Source organism: Eptesicus fuscus, chromosome 10 (genome assembly GCF_027574615.1).
Source record: "Eptesicus fuscus isolate TK198812 chromosome 10, DD_ASM_mEF_20220401, whole genome shotgun sequence".
Classification (NCBI taxonomy): domain Eukaryota; kingdom Metazoa; phylum Chordata; class Mammalia; order Chiroptera; family Vespertilionidae; genus Eptesicus; species Eptesicus fuscus.
This window is the reverse complement of record NC_072482.1, coordinates 59727512-59753824: the sequence shown is the minus strand read 5'-3', so window position 1 is coordinate 59753824 and position 26313 is coordinate 59727512. Positions and strand designations below refer to the sequence as shown.

General features: G+C 37.2%; 1 protein-coding gene across 2 annotated transcripts in view; it reads left to right on the top strand.

Moving 5' to 3' along the window:
- The window catches only part of SEC63 (SEC63 homolog, protein translocation regulator), a 68206-nt gene that overhangs the window by 25755 nt on the left and 16138 nt on the right, over nt 1-26313 (top strand). For both annotated transcript variants that reach the window (XM_054721754.1, XM_008156209.3), the window contains 12 exons: nt 2014-2075; nt 2649-2707; nt 8158-8208; nt 9795-9903; nt 13730-13824; nt 13924-14056; nt 15756-15848; nt 16647-16801; nt 18350-18497; nt 22173-22255; nt 25160-25219; nt 25414-25590. In XM_054721754.1, coding sequence (XP_054577729.1) covers nt 2014-2075; nt 2649-2707; nt 8158-8208; nt 9795-9903; nt 13730-13824; nt 13924-14056; nt 15756-15848; nt 16647-16801; nt 18350-18497; nt 22173-22255; nt 25160-25219; nt 25414-25590 — 1225 coding nt within the window. The remainder of the gene's footprint in view (nt 1-2013; nt 2076-2648; nt 2708-8157; nt 8209-9794; nt 9904-13729; nt 13825-13923; nt 14057-15755; nt 15849-16646; nt 16802-18349; nt 18498-22172; nt 22256-25159; nt 25220-25413; nt 25591-26313) is intronic.

Here is a 26313-nt window from a genome sequence, read left to right as displayed (position 1 = left end):
AAAGAAATCCCTTGAGTTTTTAAAAAGTTGGTGAATCCTTTTATTTGAGTATCCAACATGGTGCCTATCACACAGTGGTTGTACAAGTTGGTTTAGTGAATGCGTTAATAGAATTACAATCAAGTATGCAGGTTAAAAATCAAGTGCTTCTATGATGTGAGTTGTGCTTTATTTTGCAAAATCTGAGGGCACTGTATAGAGAACAGAGCAGTTTATTGTGCTGCCATCAACAGAAAGGCAAAGGGGACAGGATAATTATTTTGTGGAAAAGAATCTAGTTAGAAGACAGAATATTGAGAGAAATAATAGCTGAAGCTTAGGGTGGGGTGTACAGTTGTACAAGGAAAATAGTGCAAACTCTTGAGAAACATCCCTCAACAGAAAAGAATCTTAGCACACCATTCCTTATTAACTTGAAATCTTTCTAATTATGCTTTCCATTGGCTCCTGTATTTTACTGTGACCTTAGTTCAAATAGTGATAAGTAGAGATACAGTTAAATAAGGACTAGAGATGTCAGGATACTTATTTTTATAAATTATCAAATTGATAGGTTTTAAAATATTTTCAAATTGTTGAAAATTTTTGCCATTTTATAAAGGTACTTCTGCATTCTCTCTTTCAACTTGGAACTTGGTTGAATAGAACCTACATTGTATCTTAAGTACATATATTCTGGGAAATAGAAATATGACCAAAATTGGATTTGGACATAATAATTATTATTATTATTATTACTTATAAAAAAATAAGAAAGGCTTTCTTGTAGATTAGTTGGCAAAAGATTATTATTATTTTTTTTTTGGTGTATTTCTGCCTTGTCCCCTTAACAACATTGTGAAGTGTTTGAAGGAAATAAAATTTTATTTTAATGTTTTCTTACCATCTATGCTGGGACCTGGAATAAAACCACTCTCACTCTGTGCCTTTAGCTATTGCCCAGGTCATAGGTAATATTTATATTTAGGTATTAAAAAATATATTCAGTCTGTCACTTCATATTGCCTGATTTAGGAAGAAAATTGTGATCTCAGCACAGTGCAAATAACCTTTTTCACAGCAATCGAATTTTATAGGTGTTTTTCTTTTCTTTTTTTTTGTTGTTGAGAATATGGTACTAGTTTTGGAGGGATTATTATGAATTAATTTTATATTTAGAAAATAGGTTATATTATTATTAAAGTGTAAGCATGGTCATTGAAGAAATTTTGGAAGTGTATGAGCATATAAGAAAAAAAAAAGGCACCTATAATCCTCCCTGTCTTCTCACAGAAAAAGTGTTCGCTTTTAAAGTTTCACTTCCTGGCTTAAAGCAGCTAAACTTGAAGACCCATGGGGCAACCAGGAATTTGTATCAAGGCTCAATAGTTGACATTTTCTGTTAATCCATAATTTCGTGCTTTCCTGTTTTTCTGATTTCAAAGAGGCTTTCCTTGATTCTCTGAAATTAATAACTTTAAGAAATGAGTTGGTTGGTTAATGGAATTTGTATATGTGGATATTTCTCTTTTCCGCGTCCAACGTGGCTAGAGAGTGGTCCGGTTCCTGAGTAGGGTCTGCTGGGGATTGAGAAAATGAAAGACAGACAGACACAGAGATAGAAGGAAAAAGCTGGGGCTGCGAGGGACCACTGTCCTCTGACAGGGAAAGGGACTGAGACCCCAAGTCAATACAGCGTGTTTATTTTATACAGCAAAAAAACAGGAACTTTTACTAAAGGTCAAGACAAAGGAGATTATGTGCATTCTTGGGTGAGTCTTATTCATTCCTGGTGCTTGGCTGGATTTAAATAACAAAACCCACCCCCTGGCACCTGGGCTGAAGGTCAAGCTGACAACACTCCTGCCTTTTGGCAGAGCATGTTTCCAGGACGTGGCTCTGCCAACGCCACTGGATTCAGCTGACAATAATTAAAGAAATGATCATGTGCCTTCCCAGGCGCTCTATAGTATATATGAGCACTTTTTTCAGGTGGGGCTTTCTAACTATTAAACTTTGTTCTTTTGATGCTAGTTTAACTGATGAAGAGTCCCGGAAAAATTGGGAAGAGTTTGGAAATCCAGATGGACCTCAAGGTGGGGTAAATAATAATTAAAAAATACTGGGGATATGGTATATATTAGTAAAATATTAATTAGATAGAAAAGAATATTTTGATTATCTTAGTTTACGAGTAGTAAAATTACACCCACAGGGAGTTAAACAGATATGTAAAATGAGTTCCCTTTAATTAATTTTTAACTTTATTTTTCTTTCTAGAGAATAGTTTGGAAAATAAACTTAGATTGATTTGATGAGAAGAGTAGTCACTGTCATTCATATTTCCAGTTCATAAAAATTGAATGACAAAAATATTTTCTTTTCTGACTTTAAATATTTTCTCACATATTCACAGTGTTTACATAAACTAAGGAAATATAAAAGGATTTAGATTTTTTTAAAGAAGAAATTCATGTACTTTGAAATTTTTTTTTCCTTCTGGAAAGATTTAGTTTCAGATATAAACTATTTCCAGTAATTTGTGTAATGAGAACACATATAATAAGATGATTTTTCTGTTTTTTTTTTTGGAAGGGGGGTAGCGGGGATGAGAGTCAGAATTTTGGGATATAAATTCTGGAAATACAGAAATGTTCTTTCTATTTTAGCCACAAGCTTCGGAATAGCCCTGCCAGCTTGGATAGTTGACCAGAAAAATTCAATTTTGGTGAGTATATTTAAATCACATTATAATATGTTTGACGTAAAGAGAGCTATTAAAATGAAAATACTGGTATGCTATTTTTAATTTAACTGTGTATTGTGAAACTTTTTACGTGATGGAGAAAATTCTTTCCCATGGTTAGGTTGCTGGTTTGGAGTAGTGTCTTCTAACTGTAGTCTTAAAACAAAGTTGTGATTTTCTTTTGGAGGCAGTTTCAGATCAGGTCATACCCTTGGTTTGGGGAACTACTGCTTTTTAAATTTTATTTACCATTAATCATTTTTTATTTTCCAATTCAGTTGACATACAATATTATACTAGTTTCAGGTGTACACCCAGTGATTAGACATATAACTTAGACCTCATCCCGGTAAATCTCATACCCATCTGACACCAGGCAGAGTTATTAGGATACTATTGACTATATTCCCTATGCTGTACTTTACATCCCCATGACTATTCTGTAACAACCAAATTGTACTTCTTAATCCCTTCACCTTTTTCACCCATCCCTTCAACCCCTTCCTATCTGGCAGCCATCAAAATATTCTCTGCATCTATGAGTCTGTTTCTGTTCTGCTTGTTTGTTTATTTTGGTTTTTATATTCAGTTGTTGATAGGTATGCATTAATTGCCATTTTATTGTTCATATTTTTAATCTTTTTTATCCCTTCTTAAAGAAGACCCTTTAACATCTATATATATATAAAAGGCTAATATGCTAAATGTCCCTCCGACCAGTCGCTATGACGTGCACTGACCACCAGGAGGCAGATGCTCAACACAGGAACTGTCGTGACGTGCACTGGCCATTTACAGAGAAATGGCACCTTGGACCTGGTGCCCACAAAGCAACACTTGGCTTCTACCAAGTGTGACACAGGCCCTGCCACCACACTGGAGCGACACCCCACCAAATTGCAGTTGATGCTGCCGAGACCCCATGGTGCAAAATGCGACCCACAGCCCAGCCCAGCCCAGCCCGGAAACGGTGGCTATGGGTGCTGGGTAATAATGTCACGTAGCAACATCTGGCTTCCTCTCCCTAGTGACTAGCCTCCTTGGAGTTTTTTCAGCCCAGGAACATGACTTGCTTTATAGCCAGGTGGAAACATTTTATACTTTAACCAAATGTCTGTGAAGTGTTTTTCCAGGCCTCATCTCATTTGATCCTCACAGAAGTCCTGGAGTAGGTAGATAGGAGACTCAGTGGAATCCTATTTTCTTTTCATTAGCCAGAAAACAGAGATTTAGAAAGCTTAGAAACTTGACCCGACTGAAAAGAAGGAAGAAATGGTGGAACTTGAAAATGACTTCAGGTTTTCTCACTGCGTAGAATGTAGTCAAAAATTGCTGCAGTTAAATATTTTACCCTTTGTTCTCCCTTCGTGATCTACAATAATAATCTTCTTTGTGTTGATATTTACTGCTATGTTGCTGACAATTACCTGAAAGAGAAGTTGGGGTGCTTCACTGGGCTGGAAGAAGTTTAGCTAAATCAGAAAGCAGGTCTAATTTAGCAAGTTTATTCTATATCTATATATATATATAAAAGGCTATAAGTTGACTTGCGCATGTGCGATACATACAAAGGTCTTGCTGGCACCAGTCGCATGCGTGTGTTTCGATCTGTCATTGTCGATCATGAATTTGGTTGACACTTCTATTATAGAGAAAGGGCAAATAGTGATATTAAAATATTTCTTCTAATTAATTTCCTTTCAGTGTACATGAATTCATGAGTCAGGCCCCTAGTTTCATATAATAATGATTTGGTGGTGATGAGCTCTTTTAGCCTTTTCATGTCTTGGAAGCTCTTTATATACTTTGATTCTAAATGATAGCTTTGCTGGGTAGAGTAATTTTGGTTATAGGTCCTTGCTTTTTATCACTTTGAATATTTCTTGCCATTCATTTTTGGCCTGCAAAGTTTCTTTTGAGAAGTAAGCTAACAGTCTTATGGAAGCTCCCTTATAGGTAACTGTTTTTCTCTTGCTGCTTTTAAGATTCTTTGTCTTTAACCTTTTGCATTTATTTAAGACTAGTAGCCCTGTGCACGAATCCGTGTGTCATTAGGTCGCTGCTGCCCTCCTGTAGCTCTCTGCCCACTGCCCTGCCCTCCTGTAGCTCCCCCCGACCCCCCTCATACCTCGCTGCCCTGCCCCCTCCTGTAGCTCTTCGCTGCCCACTTGTAGTTCGCTACCCCATCCTCCTGCAAATCCATGATCTGGTCATTACGCGGTCGGTTGTTACGCCTTACGGTGTAATGGATAATTAGCATATTCCTCTCTTATTATATAGGATGTGTCTTGGTATGGGTCTCTTTGGGTTCACCTTGTTTGGGACTATCTGCACTTCCTGGACTTGTATGTCTAGTTCCTTCACCAAGTTAGGGAAGTTTTCTGTCATTATTTTTTTCAAATAGGTTTTCAATTTCTTGGTTCTTCTCTTCTCCTTCCAGTGACCCCATGATGCGTATGTTGGTACACTTGAAGTTGTCTCAGAAGCTCCTTATACTACCTTTCTTGGGATTTCTTTTACTCTTCTGATTGCGTATTTTGGCTTCCTTATGTTCCAAATCACTGATTTGATTCTTGGCTTCATCAACTCTACTGTTGATTCCCTGTAAATTATTCTTCATTTCAGTTAGCATATCCTTCATTTCTGTTTGGTTCCTTTTTGTGATTTCTATGTCCTTTTCCATGCTGTTGAAGTTCTCACTAAATTCCTTGGGCGTCCTTATAACCATTGTTTTGAACTCTATGGTAGTTTGCTTGCTTGCTGCCATTTCATTTAATTCTTCTTTTATTTTTTAATTTAAAAAATTTTTAAATTTTATTGTTTTTTTTTTTTTTTTAAGAGGGTAAGGGGAAGAGAGAGAAACATGGTTGTGAGAGAGAAACATAGATTGGTTGCCTCTAACACATGCCCGGACCAGGGATCAAATGTGCAACCCAGGTATGTGCCCTGACAAAGAATTGAACCAGCCACCTCTGGTGTACAGGATGACACTCTAACCCAACCAACTGAGCCACACTGGCCAGGGCTCATTTAGCTCTTTTTCTGGAAATTTCTCCTGTTCTTTTATTTGGGACCTACTGCTTTGTTTCCACATTTTGGCTGCTTCCCTAAGTTTGTTTCTATGTATTAGGTAGAGCTGATATGTCTCTGGACTTAGTAGAGTGGCCTTGTGTAGTAGGTGTCCTGTAGGGCCCAGTGGCGCATCCTCCCCAGTTACCCCAGCTGGGAACTCTAGGTGCGCCCCTGTGTGGGCTGTGTGCTCTGTCCTGTTGTAGTTGAGCCTTAATTGCTGTTGGCATCACTGGGAGGGATTGACCCCTCAGGCCAGTTGGCTGTGAGGACCTACTGTGACTACAGCAGAGTAGCTGCTGTGCAGGAGCCAACCCTATAGAACTTCATTGGAGCTATTGTGTTCACTAAGTTAGCCCCAAGAGTTTCTTGCTAGTAAAGGTGGTAGAATTGTAATCTGGCATGGTCTGAAGCTGTCCACCAGGTGCACTGGCTCTGGGGACTCCCAGGAGTTGCAAGGTCATCCATTGCCTTTGCCTGCCTGGGACCACCTAGCATGAGCTACGAAGCAATCTGCAGATGGCTCCTACTTGTGCTGGGTTTGGAGGTGCCCAGGAGAGGCCAAGCTGCAAACCAAGGCTGGCTGCCACTAGTGCTGGGGACATGCTAAGACCAGATGCTGCTTGTTTGAGAGATTTTAGGAAAGTCTGTAGCAGGTGCCAAGAAAGGCAGTTTGTATGGAAAAACCACTGGAAAAGGCTTGGGTGGGCCCTCAAGTTGGGTGGAATGGGGTCTCAGGCAATTACCAGAGTGTGGTGAACAGTGTGAGCCAGGTTGATGGAGATTCAGATATGGCACCCACTTGCTGGCTCTTTGAGGTTAGAGGGGGGTCTCAGAAAAAGAACAGTGGCTTCTGCCAGCACTTTTCTCTGCTCCTCCAGCTCTTGCTCTGATGCCAGATAATTCAGTTTCTCCCTGTATGTCCCTGGTGCCTTTTGAGCTGCTGTCTCAGTGCTGGAGCTCAGACGGAGTGAGTCCGAATAAATCCATGTGCAGGCCCTTTAAGAGGAACTGCATGGGACTCCAGCAGCCCTCATTATTGCTCAACCACAATCCCCACTGGTTTTTACAGACAGAAGTTATGGGGACTTATCCTCTTGGCATTGGAACCCTGGGCTGAGGGGCCTGGTATGGGGCTGGGATTCCTTGCTCCTAAGGGAGACCACCATAGCTGAGATATTCCTCCTGATTTTTATCTAGCACATGTGGGTGTGGGACTAGCCCATTCCAAGTTTCTGCCCCTCCGACCAGTCTCTATGTAGCTTCTTTAAATCCCTAGTTTTAGGTCTTCCATTCAGCTAGATTTTAGGTGGTTCTGAATGATGGTTATTCTGTAGTTTAGTTGGAGGATTCAAATACTGCCTTTATCTATGCCGCTGTCTTAACTGAAGTTCTGGAACTACTCTTTTTTTTATGGTATCTGTATTTATCCCAAGTTGTACTCAAATGTTAAATTATCCTTCATTTAACATTTACCCAGGCTAAATTAATTATAATATATGCTAAATTAGTGGTATATATTCCATATGGTACTTCAGGAGGTAGTAGGATATCAGACTTCAATCACATAGATGCCGAACTCTAAAATGTCAGGAATTCCTATTGTTTAGGAACAGAAGATTCCCTTCTTTCTTGAAAATAATTATCTAGGAGCTATCTTTGAAGTAATAAAAACCAAAATCCATATAGTCTGTAATTTGTTTTGAAATGGCTATTTAATGTTATTTTATGGCTGATTAACATTTGTTTTTTTCAGTGGTATATAGTTGCTGTATGTAGGTGTGTTTATCATGCCTAGGCTAATTCTGGGAATACTAAAGAAGAGAAACATAGTTAGCTACCAGATTAGGGATCAAGCAGTAGGAGAAAAATCTGAGACCAATAGACTTCAAACAGAACATTATGAAGTTACTCCTCAATATTTAGACAAAGGAACCAAACAGGGTTCTATTATTATTTATTTCCAAGGCATTAACCACTTGCCAAGTTGTGGATATATAAGTACTTGACTAGAAGGGAAATATAATTTCTGTTTTGCTGGTGTTTTCTATAGACAAATGAAAAGGTAATTTATTGTAGTGGCAAAGAATAGTTTCTGTAGGTGGAATGCCAATCCTGGTTCCCACCTACTTACTAGCTGTGTGACCTAGGACAAACTATGAAACATATATATGCTGCAGGTTATCTGCAAAAGGAAAATAATACTGGTACCTTCCTCAGAGGACTTGAAAATAAGAATTAAACAAAATAATACATGAGGAGTGTTTTTAATAGTTCCTCCTCCATGTAAACCTCAAAATAAGTGTTCCTGGATGTTATAATTTGCCTGATGAAAACCATAATTTTTTTCTCTTTAATTCTAGGTTTTACTTGTATATGGATTGGCATTCATGGTCATCCTTCCAGTTGTTGTCGTAAGTTATAGCTCTTTTTATGAATATATTAGAGGCCCAGTGCATGATTGAATCATGCACGTGTAGGGTCCCCTACACGCTTTCGCTTTTTGCGGTGGAGCTGGGTGCCTGTCCGCTGGTGCCGGAGCAGACAGGCACCCAGCTCCCCCACTTTTGATGGTCCGCGGCCGCTGAGGGGGGCTACCCTACTGTTCCCGCCCCCTGCGCCTCTCAGCGGCCGCTGAGGGGGGCTGCTGCGGACACCTGGCTCCCCTGCCGTTGAGAGGTGCAGCTGGGTGTCCGCGGCAGGCCCCCTTAGCGGCCGCGGATCTGGCCGTTGAGAGGCACAGGGGACAGGAGTCCCGCCCCCTGTGCCTCTCAACAGCAGGGTAGCCCCCCTCAGTGGCAGCAGATCCATGCCTCTCAATGGCCAGATAGGCCACCCCGAGTCCCGCCCCCCAGCCTCCCGCCGCCCAATCGTGGGCGTAGCGGAGTGATGCTAATTTACATGTTACTCTATTATTAGATAGGATTTTTGGAAAGGGAATTGTTGGTATGCTTTGGAGTCTCCTTATTAGATTGTAATTTGTATTAGAATATAATCCATTGATCCTTGAATTTTAAGAATCTTATATTCAACTATATTTTAAAGGTCTTCTAAAGGTGACATCACTTGAGTATGCTAAAGTATATTTTCTCCCAATTCAAAAGTTAGACACAACTGATAATACTACAGTTGTATTTATAGAGTTTAAAATGAGTCTTCCTTCACTATCTCCCTCCATTTCTCTGTTAGAGATAATCGCTAATTAAGTTTGGTGATTTCCCTTTTAAATACAGTGTCAGGCAAAAGTAAGTTTATAGTACATGAAACAGAATTTATTCTTGTCTTATTATTTATTAATTGTATTATTTTCCATACAAACATCTGTAAACCTACTTTTGCCCCAACCTGTATTTTTCTATACACACATTACAAAATAGCTTATATGTATTGTTCTATGACATTTTTGCTTTAAATATTAGGGGCACGACATTTAGAGCGATCTCAGTTTTAAAACAGCTACACATGGTACCTCAATATTAGATACCATCAAGTTTATGATTTTACTGTTTATTACTTTTATGACTGGTGTTCTTTTTGCTCTTATAGTTCTTGAGTCCTTTGTGAGGCTAATAATTATCCTGTGTGCCTTCTTCATAGGATTTTTGTGTGAGATCCAATTGTATAGAATAATGTGAATTAAAATAGTAAAATTGCTTCTTCATTTATTTATTAAATAGTTATTGAAGACATGCCACGTATCAGGAACCAGCTTATTGTTTATAGTACTGGGGTTGGTTCATTTCTATTTTGTCTTCAAACAATTTCTAGCTAAAACTTAAATGTCTTAATGGTATAATTGTAGTGAGGTAGTCATCAGGCAGTATAAATATTTGCAAAATAAATAATTTAAAATATGTATTGAGGGCATTTGTTCTAAAGCTGAGGAATTTTTATTGGTTTATGAGCATTTAGAAAATTTGAACACAAACATATTCCTTATTAAACTAGTATTTATTAGTTTTTATGCTTTATTTCTTATTTAATTTTATTTGTGTTTTAGGGGTCTTGGTGGTATCGCTCAATACGCTATAGTGGAGACCAGATTCTAATACGCACCACACAGATTTATACATATTTTGTTTATAAAACCCGAAATATGGATATGAAACGTAAGTAAATTTAAGTAACCATGACAGTAGATTATTTTCTGAGTCACTTATGTGGAGTTGATATACATTCTACTGGAGAAATTCCATTTTACGTTTATAGATATTTAGTTCGTGTACCTAAAGCTGGAGGAAAATGTTAACACTTTACCACATTTCTTGACTTATTGCTATTATTTCCATCTACTCTGCTATATATGTATTTTTTTCTCAGAAATTTTATGTTAAAGCTTCATGTGGACTAATTTTGTGGTAATACCAGCTAACATTTTTTTGAGTATTTGTTATGTGCCAGGCATGTATTAACTCATTTAGTATTTGCTATGCCCCTGTGTGTGCTGTTTCTAAGCACATTTTATAGATGAGGAAACTGAACCCAAGGATGCACAGTAGATGACAGAGTCAGCATCAAACCCAGGCAGTCTTGTTCCTGAGCCATAAACCAGTACATTATCCTGTATTAATTGTAATAAAATAAGTAGAGGTCTTGGGTGTGTTGAAAGAAAACTGTCAGGATATTTCATTCTCAGAGTCTTACTTTAAAATCTTATATAATAAAGAGGTAATATGCAAATTGACCCTCACCCCCTCACACAAGATGGCCACCCCCGTGTGGTTAAAGATGGCCACACAAGATGGCTGGCAGGGGAGGGCAGTTGGGGGCGACCGGGCCGGCAGGGGAGGTCAGTTAGGGGCGACCGGGCCAGCAGGGGAGGGCGGTTGAGGGCAACCGGGCCTTCAGGGGAGGACAGTTAGGGGTGACCAGGCTGGCAGGGGAGGGTAGTTGGGGGTGCCCGGGTTGGCAGAGGACAGCAGTTGGGGGCAACCTGGCTGGCAGGAGAGGGCAGTTGGGGGTTACCAGGCCAGCAGGGGAGGGCAGTTGGGGGCAGTCAGGCTGGCAGGGGAGCATTTAGGTGTTGATCAGCCTGGCATGGGAGTGGTTAGGGGGTGATCAGGCTGGCAGGCAGGTGAGAGGTTGGGAGCCAGTAGTCCCGGATTGTGAGAGGGATGCCCAACTGCCAGTTTAGGCCCAACCCTACAGGGATCGGGCCTAAACCGGCAGTTGGACATCCCCTGAGGGGTCCCAGATTGAAGAGGGTGCAGGCTGGGCTGAGGGACACCGCCCCCCCATGCACGAATTTTGTGCACTGGGCCTCTACTCCTATATAATAATCCTATATAATAAAAGGCTAATATGCAAATTGACTGAACTGCAGAACGACCGGTTGCTGTGACGTGCACTGTCCACCAGGAGGTAGATGCTCAATGCAGGAGCTGCCCTTTGGTGGTCAGTGCACTTCCATAGGGGGAGTTCTGCTCAGCCAGAAGCTGGGCTAATGGCTGGCGAGCGCAGCAGCAGTGGTGGGAGCTTCTCCCGTCTCTGCGGCAACACTAAGGATGTCCGACTGATGGCTTAGCCCACGGGACATCCCCCGAGAGCTCCCGCAATGTGAGAGGACACAGGCCGGGCTGAGGGGACCCCCCCCCCCAGCCTCGAGTGCATGAATTTCATGCACCGGGCCTCTGGTTTCTTATATTAAAAAAAAAAAAAAAAAAAAGAAATACCATCCAAAATACTTTCTGTGATCTCATAAAGTTAACATTGTAAATTTTATCCCTGCAATATGTAGTGTTGTCTTTCACAATCACTGCTATGCAGAAATCATAGACATCCTGCTTCTCCTCCTTAAAAAGGAAAAAGAAGATAAAAGTTTTAAATTGTGCCTCACTGGAAAATGCATTTTTTTTTGTTTCAAAACCTAAGTGGCCTTTTCTGAATTTTGGGTTTGCCATTTTACTATCTTTCTTGATAATCAGAAAGAGACTCCTCAGGATCATGTGACTGTGTGATTATATTCCTGAAGAATGAGCAGATCTTTTATTTCTGAGGAGCAAGTGAACATTACTCTCCCTTATGCACACATGCCACTCTTTCTTATGCTGGCTTGAAATATTAATATAGAACTATTTCCTTATGTCGATGTTTCATGTTGTTATCTGTTTTAATTTGTTTTTGCATCAGTGATCTTATTTCTATTTCATTTCTGAGCGTGGTATTTAGACTTATACTATTAGTTCTGTTAACTCTTTGCACTCGCTTGCTTTTTTCTCGATTCCTTTATTCTACTCAGGATTTAATTTTTTAAATACCCCAGATTTTACAAAGCGCGGCAGTAGAATAAAAAACGAGTTTCTTTTCATACAAACTTATTTACTTGGATTTTTTTATATTTCAAATTATTGATACATTCAAAGAGTAATTTTAATCTCTATAATTTTTCATGGTGTGATATTTTTTGAAACATTTACCCACATGAAGACCTGGTTTACATTCACATGTTTTGCAAGTATAAATCGTCTCTCTTCTTCCTCCTTTGATTTTTCTGTTAGAACAAACAACACAATCTGTGTTTTTTGTTAGGGTGAGGTGTGATTGTATGGAGCTTTCCATCTAAACGTTGCTCTAAGTTAGTGGATAATAATCTACCCCTGGAAGTTAGTGTACCATCTCTGAATTCTCCAACAAGATCATGTACTAGTTTCCTAATAAATTGCAAATGCGTTATCGGTTTTTCATTTTTTCTTTTTGGCATCAGTTGAGACAGCATTTACATTTTACTTGTCCTTTCATGCTAATGAAAACAAGAAAAGATACTGGAAAAATAGACAAAAATCTCCCTTCCCCCCGCGGTGAAACTACGTGTCGAGTGTGGCTCGACATATGAGCTGCTGCCGATGCTAACCGTGTCGAGTCACACTCGACATCCGAGTGCAAAAGGTTAAAAAGCATTATTTAGCTGGTGGGTTTGGTTATATATCTTTTGTTACTTTATCATTGGCACCATTTATATGGCCATCTTAGGAACAATTTCATGAAAACATTTGAAGGTAGTAAGGGTAATAGTTCACATGTTACTGTGTTTATTTTTGTGTCAGGCTCATGTGAAGAAGCTAGGGTCCATAGAGGTGAAGACTATTATCTAGATCATTTCGCTAAGAAGCGGAAACTCTAGGGTTTTATGCTTAACCTCTGTGTTGAACTGCTTTTTATGAACACGTTGCATATGTTTTCTGCTGTAAGGTGAGATTGATAACTCTAGTGCCAGTCATGAAAGAGCTTGTGTAGGCTAACAAGAATAATGCTAATATACGGGTAGGGCAAAAGTAGGTTTATAGTTGTTTGTATGGGAAATACAATAATTAATAATAATAAAAGAATAAACTCTGTGTTCCACCTACTCACAACAGTAAACCTACTTTTGCCCCACCCTGTATGAGGTTGCGAATCATGTGTATTTCAAGGAACACTATTACCCCAAATCCTCCAGAGTTCTATAATAAAAGTTTCTGTAAATGACAGTATATTTTAGTTTATTGAAGTCTCTGAGAAGTCATAAAGCAAAGAAACCTATAACTCTTTTTAACTCATTATTTCTCAGCCATATTTAACCATAGAGCCCCCTTTTTTCACATAATGTTCATTAATATCACATGGAATATTTAATGCTCTATAGAAAATTTCTGTGGAACACATGTTTAGGTATAGAAACAGGTATTATTTGAAGTGATTTTAATGCATCTAGTTGCTTTGGGGCCCTTGATTTATATTTCTATCCACTTGCTATAGGTAACATTGTGCATGTTTTAAAAAGTGAGGCTTTTTTATGGAATAAATTAATACTTGTTAGTAGTGGAGTTCACATGGCTTTTAAGCATTGTGTGTGGTTGGAAAATTGCCTCACCCTAGGATTAATGAGGTATCATAGCAGGGAAATTAATAGGTGAGCAAATATATGTATTTACCTTCATATTTCTTTTGTTTCCTTAGGTCTTATCATGGTTTTGGCTGGAGCCTCTGAATTTGATCCTCAGTATAATAAAGATGCTACAAGCAGACCAACAGATAATATTCTAATACCTCAGGTTAGTCCTATCACCTACATCCCTTGATAAGTATTTACATATTAAAGTTAATGATTTTTTTAGATGTATATTTTTGAATAATTATTTTATTTACTCTAGCTAATCAGAGAAATTGGCAGCATTAATTTAAAGAAGAATGAACCTCCACTTACATGTCCATATAGCCTGAAGGCGAGAGTTCTTTTACTATGTCATCTTGCTAGAATGAAAATTCCTGAGACCCTTGAAGAAGGTATTTGTGATTCTGTTCTCTGCAGGGTTTTAGTGATATGCGGATTTAATTAGACTTCATGGTGCACTGTTTTAGTCACTGTTATTTTTTTGCTCAAATAATTGCTCAAGGGCTTTTCAAAAAGAAATCTATGCTACATAATAACTTTATAAATACTTTGAAGGTCTAAGTAAGTCAGATGTTATAGCAAATGTTAAAATGTGAAAGTGAGAGAATATTATGAAAAATGTTTAGTCAGTTGCAGACTATGTAATAATTCCTAATGACTTAAAAAAAAAAAAAGATTTTGTAAGGTTTTGCAGGGAGGGGGTGAGAAAAACATCGATTTCACAACAAATATCTCAACTCCATACTCCACCCACCACTCTCTAGGTGTAGTTACCAAAAAAAATGGTTAATCTCTAGTTAAAGCTTCATAAGTACTTGAAGCCATCTATTCTACTTAAAAGAAAAGCAGTAGATTGAGACAGTGGTATTTCCAGGGCTGTCATGAACTAGAGTGTCATTTCTTCTTCACTTGTATCATTTCAGTTGAAGTTTTAAAAGAAAGTTATTCTCAGGGAATAAATGTTCTTTCTGAATGACCCTTTTAAGCCAGTAATGCAATCAAATGCCTGTGAAAACAAGGCCAGTTGATGCTCAGTGATTGGTGATAGGATAGTTTGCTTATGATGGAATAATGGAGCACTATTTAAGCATTGTTATTAGAGTTGCAATTTAAATAATAAGTATGTTTCTAATGTTTTGTACAGATATGAAACCATCTCCATTTTTACCAAATACCTAAGAAGTAGGGAACTAAAGTTTTTTATGTTGAGTATTAATCCAATGGATGATATTAATGGTTAACTCTTATATGCAGTACTAGAGGCCAGTGCATGATAGTCATGCATGGGTAGGATCCCTAGGCCTGGCTGGTGATTAGGGCCAATCTGTGGGGTGACCGGCGGGGTGATGGGGGGGGGGGCCCCTCGCACCCCCCCTTGGCTGTCCTGGTGCTGCTCGCTTGCTGGCCCTGCCCCCCACTGCCGCCACCAGTCACCTTCTTCTGCAGGGTGACTGGCTGGACGATTGGGAGGGCCCCTGCTAGCACCCGCCTTGGCTGGCCTGGCGCCACCCACTTGCTGGCCCCGCCCCCTGCCGCTGCTGCCGGTAGGGGCCTCTGGGCTGGGGGTAGCTCCTGTGTTGAGCGTCTGCCTCCTGGTGGTCAGTGCACATCATAGCGACCAGTCATTCCTCTGTTCAGTCTGTTTGCATATTAGGCTTTTATTATATAGGGTAAATGAAAGCGTTTCCCCCTCATTCCTCCTCTTTCTCTCTGCATTTATTCTCAATCTTAGCCTTTGCATTTATCCATAATTCTACATGTAGAAACTTTAATGCACAAGAAGAAAATTCTTAAAGTTCTTAAATATAGTAAGATTAAGCTAAAGATTAATTGGGTAGGGAGTCGATTGATAAAGCCTAATACCATAATATTAAAATTTGGCCTTTGAAACATCTAATCTGAGTTAGGGTTTTCTGACTGATTGTGATAATGTATTGAATAGGTACTATTGGGTTCAACCTGTAAAATTCTGAAGTTATGGGAAATATTCGTAGAATACCTTAAATTTGTATTAGTCTTGGACTATAGGTGATAAAGATGTTTTAATTATAAAGATAGAATGATTTGTCAGATTTTTTATTGTTTTTGCAGATCAGCAATTTATGCTGAAAAAATGCCCTGCCCTACTTCAAGAAATGGTTAATGTAATCTGCCAACTAATAATAATGGCTCGGAGCCGTGAAGGTGAGGAGGAGATGTAGTTAATTATGTCGTACTTTTTCTTGCAAGCATATGCAGATTACTCTTCATAGTTTTAAGATTTTATGGGTACTTACCGTAATTCTGTCTATAAATTGAATTAGCTTTCCCACATTTATTTATGGTTTTTCTTATTTTTTTCCTTATATTTTTCACTATGTAAAGTGTTTATCACAACTTATGTTTTAATTTGAATTTTTTCATGTTTTATTGTTATTTATTGTTGGCAAAGATTTAAAATATCCTTCTGATTTTGTTAGAGTTAGGTTATTCTGTATTTTAACAATGAGTTTAAAATAATTCTTTAAGTGATGTAATGATGATTCATCTGATATGTACTGCTTTTTTTGCATGAAGTGAAAAAAGAATGAGGGAGTTTGTGGTTGGAAATGGAGAGAGAAAAGCCCTTAAAAAAGGAGGTAGTGGTTGTTATTTGTTATTATGGATGATGTCAGTTATTGGCATGGTGTTAGTATGTTCTTGATACTGATAATTTGCTGTATTTGGAGGTAATGTAAAGAATTTTTTTATTAAATCAATGGTTGTTGCTGGATAATATGCATTTGACCAATTGTGTGTGTGTGTGTGTGTGTGTGTGTGTGTGTGTGTGTGTGTGTGTGTAGTATTTTATCCAATAACTTTTAAAGGAAAATCAACACTATGATTCTAAAATTTGAGGGGTTAGGGATAGTCACATGAATCTTGTGTTTGTCATGAATTGTATACTCCTGAACATGTAAAAAGTCCAGCTCTGTCTTTTCTTTTCCTCCTATTCTTTCTAAGAAAGGGAGTTTCGTGCTCCAACTTTGGCATCTCTAGAAAACTGCATGAAGCTTTCTCAGATGGCTGTGCAAGGCCTTCAGCAGTTTAAGTCTCCCCTTCTGCAGCTCCCTCACATTGAAGAGGACAATCTTAGAAGGGTTTCTAATCATAAAAAGGTAATTCTTTGGTACTTTAAAACATCAGTTTTAAGCAGTTCGTCATGTCACTTAAAGATAACATGAATGAAAGTTTTCTAGAAATTGTTACTATGAATTTCTTAGTTTTAAAATATCTTAAACATTCTAAAACTCCCTCAAGTGGTTCTGTCAGGTAGCTGTTTAATGTCTTTTTTAAAAAATTTCTTTATTGATTAAGGTGTTACATATGTGTCCTTATTCCTCCACCTGTTTAATATCTTACTACTGTAAGTGATTTTAGTATGGGTCGGTGCATTTTTAGCAGTTAACACGTTCTTTATATTACATTACTAAAAATAAATGCACTAAATAAAAATGCACTGTATACGTTCCAATAATTTTATTTGTGGGTTAAATGTTGGGCAGTGGTTTATTAGTTTAGTATGAACAGAATAAGTATTCAAAAATAAGTAGATCAAATAAAGATAATGCTTTAAAAATATATACATTTGTATATATTTTAAATATATTTCTTTATTAATTTCAGAGAGGAAGAAATAGGGAGAGAGAGATAGAGACATCAATGATGAGAGAGAAGCATTGATTGGCTGCCTACTGCACACCCCCTACTGGGGATTGAGCCCGCAACCTGGGCATGTGCCCTGACCATGAACTCCTGGTTCATAAGTCAACGCTAAATCACTGAGACACACCAGCTAGGCAAGATAATTCTTATTTAGAAAACACGGTTTATAGTAAAGACATGATAATGAATCTTAAGATAAATGAAAAACTTGAGGAAACGCAAGAAAATACTGAACAAAATCGTAATTTTGTACATTTTAAACATTACTTTGTATGCATTAGACAAAGTAGGCAGAAGATGGATATTAGATTGATAGTATATTAAGGTAAAACTAATGTATATTAGAAATTTGCATTTGAGTTCTCCTTTCAAGTAATTGTGTTATTATGCTTATAAATTCGATCACATTTTAGGTTACAATTGAAGATTTCAGAATCCAAAAGCAGGCATTTCACATACCTTGTGATCTAATCCATGTCTGTGAAAATAAAAATTAGTAACTAACACCAAACACCTGAAAATTAAAGAACACCATCCTAAGTATCCATTTAGATAAGATAGATATTACTGTAATAACAGATAGCTATATTTAGGCAATAACAAAAAATGAGAATATTCCATAGGATACAGCTGTGCTTGGAGATAAAGTCATATTCTTGTTAAAATTGAATAAAGGTCAGAAAACTGAGCACATGAAATGACAGTAGTTCTTGTGGGTCAAGATTCTATATGAATACTAATTTTCCCCTATAACTTTATTTTTTTCTAATTAAAAAATATAACCCTGTATTAACTCTGTAATAAATAAATCCTAAATTTAAATTTCTTTGGAGCAAAAGGCCATGAAATGCTATAAAGCTGTTATTTGCTGCTTTGAAGTATATATAATCTTAACATTTTTCTACAAGTTCTTGGATTGTGTTTTAGTTAACATGCTAATAGTTTTCTTTTATGAAAAGTTTTATGACCTTAGGATTTGTTTTCTTTTTTTAAAAATTCAGTACAAAATTAAGACTATTCAGGATTTGGTGAGTTTAAAAGAAACAGATCGTCACTATCTATTGCACTTCCTAGAAGATGAAAAATATGAGGAGGTTATGGCTGTCCTTGGGAGTTTTCCACATATAACTATGGACATAAAATCACAGGGTAAGTGGGAGGTTTCTTTGTGGAATATTGCTTTCCTTTTGTTAGAATGGCTCTTGTTTGCTTAACTCAGGATTCTCCAAACACTTCATTTAATAACGTAACTTGTAATTAGACTTACAGAGTCTAATTTCCCATTTACCTGTCAGATTTACTATGATGGAAAATGATGTACACTTAATAGTTTTGAGAACACTAATAGAGTCCTAGTTTTATTATCCTCGTAATGGGAGTGAAAGAGTTCCAGATGTAATGAAAGAAACTTAAAATGTATCCATTAGTGTGAAAAACATAGCTGCTTAGTTCAAAAATTAATTTAAAAACCCCAACTTATTTATGTTCATGAAGCCTTGAAAATTACCATATTCTGTGCCACATTGCACGTTTTTTTCTTGACTTAACCTCTATGTTTGCTTGGAGTGAAAAAAATAGAGATTGTTTATTTCACCTACATAATTGCCCTGTTTGTTCCCATTTCAATAGCTGAATAATATCGTGGAATTACTGAATTAGAGATTATCTGCTTCATTCCTTCATTATGGCATTGTTCTTTGACATTTATTAAGCTACTGTTGTGGTAACATTCTTGTGGGACCAAGAATACAAACATGTGTTAGGAATGGTTTCTGTCTTTAAAGGGCTTATAGTCTAACTAGAGGCCCAGTGCACAAAATTGGTGCATTGGTAGGGTCTCTAGCGGCTGCTGGCTGCCGGCCCAGTACTCCCTCTCTTCCCCCAGCTGGCCCTGGGACAAACTCCCGGTCAAGGTGACAGTTTGCATACTATGCTTTTATTATATAGGATTGGGGGAAATAGGTCATAAACATAGGCTTAAAATAAGGAATCATGGGCTAAAATAAGGAATCATGGGGTAAGTGTTAAGTGAATGGCACAGACTTAGTATATTTATTCACTCAACAAATATTGAATAACACCACTACTGGGTGCTGGGGAAGCAGTGGTAATACAAAGCCTCTGCCTTACTGAGTTTACATTCTAATTGGAATTGAGATAGAAGGCTCTCAAAGATTGGGTGTTTTAGAAAGGAAGCTAAATTGCAATCTGGTTTCAATTTCGCTGGCGTATAGGATACATATAGTGAAGACTGGTGCTGCTTTGATGCGGGGGGGGGGGGGGCGGGGGGGCGGGCGGTGTTAGAATTTCCTTGTGGGCCCATGAGTTTTCAAACATTAAAAATATAAAGCTTCATTCAGGACCATAAAAATTTAATTAGAAGCTATTAATCTAGTTTGAGACTGAAGAGATACTCTTTGATAATAATCAAGGGTTGTAAAAAGTACATGCTGCCTTAAAATAAAATGAATGTTGGAGAGATCTTTTTTTTCATCTTCACTCAAGGATATTTTCCATTGATTTTTAGAGAGAGTGAAAGGGAGGGAGGAGTGGGAGAGAGAGAAACATTGATGTGAGAGAGACACATTGATTGGTTGCCTCCCACATCCACCTTAACCCAGGCCGGGGATCGAGCCTGCAGCTGAGGTACATGCCCTTAACCAGGAATCAAACCCGTAGCTCTCTGTTCCATGGGCCAATGGGAGAGATTCTTTATTAGATGTGTAAGGTACGATTATTCTGTCTCACTGCAGAACATTATGCTGTGTTTCATTCCATAGTATTTTGTATAGACGATTTATATTTTTACTATGCTATCCAAATGTATATTATGAATAGTGTAGTTAATGGAGGGAGAGTAGAATTACAGAAGCAGGAAAGGGGCATCTGTGTGATCCAGTGCTGGAGATGGTGGATCCCTTTTCCCACATTGCTGGAGGATATATAGAGTAAGCTCTTCTTCACTTTAAAGTGTCAGACGGCAGGTAGACACTGTTAGAGCTGTTGATTCATGTGCAGTGCTCATGTACATACAACTTTGCAGTCTTGATGAATATGTAGCCCAGATTTTGTTGATGTAATGGAGACTTGCAGAAGAAAGGATATTGTACCCTTTTTTGATGCCCAGCCAGGAATGGAGATAGCAGTTAAAGGTTGTTGGAGGATATTGTTTTCCTACTGGTGGTGTGTCAGTGCAGACTAAAACAGAGTGTACTCATCTAAATCTGTTAAAATACACATGACAAATTTAGAAAAAACCTGGAGGCAGAAAAGCATAGTGAAGAAAACATTTATAGATAAAATCTGTAGGAAAAAAAATGAATACATTTGAATGCAGGATCATGTTTGGTAAGTTACATTAATTTTATTGTTAGTTTATTTTAATGTCATTTTAATATTAAAATTTATTTCGTTATTAGACTTTTGGGGCTGTGTGTGGCAAACATGGTTTTAAGAAATTGATTGCAGCCTGGCTGGTATGCTCAGTGGTTGCGCATTGACCTATGAACAAGGAGGTCATGGTTCGATTCCCAGTTAGGGCACATGCCGGGTTGTGGGCTCAATCCCCAGTATGGGTTGGGCAGGAGGGAGCTGATGGATGTTTCTCTCTCATCATTGATGTTTCTATCTCTCCCTCTCCTCCCTCCCTTCCTCTCTGAAATCAATAAAAAAATAAAAAATAAAAGAAATTAATTGCAAAATATATTTTTAAATATCTTGAAGTTTTTCCCTTAAAAATTAATCCTTTTTATGTGGCTTATAATACTAGTTTTAATTTATCCTGATAGGCAGGCACTGATCATACTGGTAAAATCTTGTGACTACAAGGTTTGCACAATTCAATAGAGTAACATAACTATTTTTAATATCACTGTGAGAGAAAGCTATGGTATGGTAGTCCTCACATTATACTTTGTTTTATTTATTTATTTATTTTTATTTTTATTTTTATTTATTTTTTATTTTTTTAATTACTTTATTGATTAAGGTATCACATATTTGTCATCAACCCCCTCCCCCCGTTCCCTTCCCAATCCCCCCCACACGCAAGCCCCCCTCCCCCTGTAGTCCGTGATCACTGGTTAGGCTCATATGCAAGCACACAAGTCCTTTGGTTGATCTATCTCCCTGGTCCCCACCCTCCCCTACCTTCCCTCTGAGGTCTGACAGTCTGATCAATGCTGTTCTTGTTCTTCAGTCTATGTTGTTCATCTTTTCCCCTAGATGAGTGAGCTCATGTGATACTAGGAATACACTTATAGGAACCGAAAATGAGACAAGCAATAATAGTTATGCTGAGAGGCAAATGAATCAGTCTATAGTGAGTCTCTTTCTGGGCCAACAGTTCTTTTGAGTCCCGGTTTCTATGTCCAACAGTTGTTAATGTGTTCATAACAGCAATGATATTTCAGTTCTGGATGGTGGACAAATGGTGGTATTGCAGGTCCGACCCTCTCTGGTTTGGTCCTATACTTTGTTTTAAAAAAAACCTGGGTTTGAAATGTGGCAGTGCCAGTTTAGCCATTATGTGACCTCAGGTATTTTACTTTATTTCTGAACCTCAGTTTCTTCTTTAAAGTAGAAGTAACAATAATCCCTCATGGAGCCAGTTCAAGGATTTAAATGAGCACATTGTTGAAGGCATCTATTGGGGAGCCTTATACAAAGTAGACAGTCAAATTATCTTTTTGAGTAAGTTTAAAATATAACATTTGAAATACTGAAGTATCAACTTCATTTGGGTAGGTGTTTAAGTTTTGTTGTTTGCATTGACATAAAGCTTAATTTTTATTTTTTATTCAAATTTTTCCTTTCATCTTACAGTATTGGATGATGAAGACAGCAACAACATCACAGTAGGATCCCTAGTTACAGTGTTGGTTAAATTGACAAGGCAAACAATGGCAGTAAGTAACCTATTTGTATTTTTATGCTTTAAGTTATGTGTTATGTCACCCTAATAAATATAATAAAAAGAAAAAAAAGTTATGTGTTAATGTTTTTCCATTTAATTTCTCATTTTAAGTTATATATTTTCAAATCAAAACTATTGAGTAGCAAAATCTAACTTTGCAAGTTATGTTAGCTGTTTTGAAATATTAAATTAACTCGTAGTTTTTCATATTAGTTTTCACACAAGAAAACTTTGGAAAATAAATTAATTATTCATGTGATGGTTTAATTCCTTATAAAACATTATAATAGGGTAATATGGGTATAATTCTTAAATTTTTAAGTGCTATACAGAGTTTACTATTGATTATTGTTGAGAATTTCATCACCTATTCTTTTTCAGTCCACTCTTTAGAGCAGCGGTCACCAACCTTTTGGACCTCATTGGACCACTAGTGGTCCGCGAACTACTGGTTGGCGACCGCTGCTCCAAAGGTTTTCTTAAACCAGCGGTCGCCAACCTTTCGGACCTCATGGACCACCAGTAGTCCGCAGACCACCGGTTGGCGACTGCTGCTTTAGAGAATTTACTCCCTTTATAATTTTTAAATAAAAAAATTTAAAAATTATAATGAAAATACCCGATTTTAATGTGAAAAATTCATGCTGTCTGAGAAAAAATTCAGGCACTGCAAAAAGTATAGGAAGAAGTGAATATTACCTAAAATCCTACCCTTCTGATAGTATCAGTTTTGAAGCTCACCCCTTTAGATATCCTAATGCATGACTATCCATAAAGTTAAAGTATTTTTTTATAATCCTCACCCGAGGGTATTTTTTCCATTGATTTTGAGAGAGAGAGAGAGAGACATGACAGAGACAGAGAGAGAAACAGCAATGTGAGAGAGACACATCTATTGGTTGCCTCCTGCAGGCACCCCGATCGGGGCCAGAGATTAAACCTGCAACCCAGGTACATGCCCTTGACTGGGAATTTAACCTGCTACCCCTTGGTGTGCAGGCTGATGCTCTAACCATTTAGCAACACTGGCCAGGGCTTAAGTGATGTTTTATCACAGATCCCTTCTCTCACTCACTACTCTCAGGAAATCCCTTGTCCGTCTCCAATGACCAGAATTCAGTCTTGTGCATATATTTTCATATGTTTCTTCATTGGTTGTATTTGTATTTACTATCTGGACCTTTACAGTGCGTGCGTGCATATATATATCTATATATCTATCTATCTATCTATCTATCTATCTAGATAGATAGATAGATATATCTATCTATCTATCTAGATAGATAGATATATATATAGATAGATAGATATATAGATATATACATATATATATAGATAGATAGATATATAGATATATATATATGTGTGTGTGTATATATATATATATACACACACATATACATATATATGTGTGTGTGTGTGTGTATATATATATATGTATACACACACACACACACTGGTATTTTTTCTCATTCTTTTTTATTAAATCTGATCATATTAAATATTTCCTGCATTTTTTTTTCTCATTTTCTATTACATTTATGTTACTTCCCAAGTTATAACTTTAGTTGTAATTTGTTTTTAATAGACTGTAGTATTTCAACTCAGTTTATTCAACTAGTGGTAGATTTTAGCCTGTCCTGCTCTGGGGTCTGTGAGCATCTGTAGGAAACATTTGCTGCATTTAAACTCTGTCTAAAACCTCTGGTAGGAGAATCATCTTTTGTAGTAGGATATATCAAATCAAGTAGCAGGTGGTAAGGAAGCATTTGTGTTATAGATTCTCGATGAGAGGTGCCTTCTGGGAGAAGAGGAAACTAAGCTAGTGGTCAGGATTGGTTTTAGAATCCAAATTTATACTACCTACATACTTTGGAATTCCCAACTTGAGAATGAACAAAATATCGGCCTTGGGCTGTTGATACCTGGAATAATTGGTAAAAGAAAAAACAAATCTGCCTTGGAGGAAGGAAAGTCTCAAGTATTTATTGTTCAGTTTTTGTGTGAACTGTACCTCAGAGTAATTATTAGAACCCAGTAGTAAATGAAGAAATGAAATTAACCAGAGATGATAGAATTAGATAAGAAGTTGGCAAATCTTTCTATAAAGGTCCAGTTAGTAAATATTTTTGGTGATATAGCCTATGTAGTCTCTGGAGCAACTACTGAACTCACAAATGGGCATTGATTGTGTTCCAATAAACTTTGTTTAAAAAGCACACCCCTAAATTAGGCTAACAGTTTAGAGCCTAACAATTGTCATTGTTTTTACTTGTTAGCTTCAATAATTTCAAGGACTTTATTAAACACAACCCACATTACTTGTCATCTTCTCAGGTAGATTCTTACTGGAATTTAAATGCTAAATGCACTGATTCTAAATGGATTGTACGGGGATGGATGTCTTTAGGGTATGTGGATTTTCTTGGTGTTCCACCTCTTAGTTATAGACCCAATGAGCAATATCACTGACAATAAAGAATAAACTAATATTTCTAGTAGTCTCATGAAGTTTTCATGTTGGAAAATAATATAATATATTCAAAATTTCATAACATTAAAATAGTCATGTCTGATTACTATTAGAATAAAAGTGAAAATTTAAACAAATATTTTTGAGTTTATAATGAGTTTACATATCTTAAATCATTGCATTTATAAATTTTAGTGTACTTTTCAAAAAATATTCAAGACAGATGTGAGATATTTCAGAAGGTAATGTCTGAAGTATCATTTAGTGATTGCTAATTTTCCTGTTCTCTCCCCCCCACCCTGCAATGTCACCAATTTAAAAACTTACTAAATATAAAAAGTAATATATTTTGAAAGATTGTTTTGCTTATCTGAAAGATGAATGCAGGTTGACAGATTATATTTTTCTTCTCGCTACCTCTAGGAAGTATTTGAAAAGGAGCAGTCCATCTGTGCTGCAGAGGAACAGCCAGCAGAAGATGTGGTAAAAACTTGAGTTTTCTTACAGTTCTTTCCTGGTGATAGAAATGTTTTGTTTAGTTTTCTGACTGATTTACATTTCTGTGGAAGAATCATTCAGTTTACGAAAACTTTACTTTAGCCATTCCCATTTAAAAATTACCATGACTCCCAAATGAAACTATTGCTATTATTTCTGAGTGTGTATGTGATTTACAGCAGGGCGATACTAACAAGAACAGGACAAAAGGAGGATGGCAACAGAAGAGTAAAGGACCCAAGAAAACCACTAAATCAAAAAAAAAGAAAACTGTAAAAAAAAAACCTATACCTATTCCTCCCTTATCACAATCAAAGCAACAGAAACAAAAGCAAGCAAATGGAGTCATTGGGAATGTAAGTTTATTATTGTTATTATATAATTATTGAGGTATAACATACACTAAAATGTTCAAATCTTTTGTGTGCAACTCCTGAAATTTTACATATGTATGTATTCCTGATACCCAGATCAAGATATAAAACCTTAACCACCATCCTAGAAAGCTCCCTTGTGCCCATTTTCAATCAGTGACCCTTCCACCCACCTCCGTACTCTCCCCCCTATTCTATTATTACCATAAATTAGTTTTGCCTATTCTTAAACTTCATGTAAATGGACTTATGTTTGGTTGCTTTGATTTAACATCATATTTGTGATACTCATTTGTATTGTGTGTAGCAGTAGTTCATTCATGTATGTGTGTGTGTGTGTTATTCCATTGCATGGATATACTACAATTTATCTCTTCTGTAGTTGGTAGACATGTGGATTGTTTCTATATTTGCTTATTATGAATAAAGGTGGTATGCTTATTCTTGTACATTTATTTCATTTTGTGGACATTCATTTTTCTTGGATATGTACCTAGCAGTGGAATTACTGGGCCATAAAATTGGTGTGTGTTTTAACTCATTGAAAGAACCTGTCTTCCAAAGTTGTACCATTTTATGCTACTGCCAGCAAATAATGAGTCCAGTTCTTCCACATCCTCACCAGTATTTGGCTTTACCAGTCTTTTTAAAAATTTTAACCACCTGTGGTAGATCGGTTGTAGTATCCCTGTGTGCGGTTTTTAT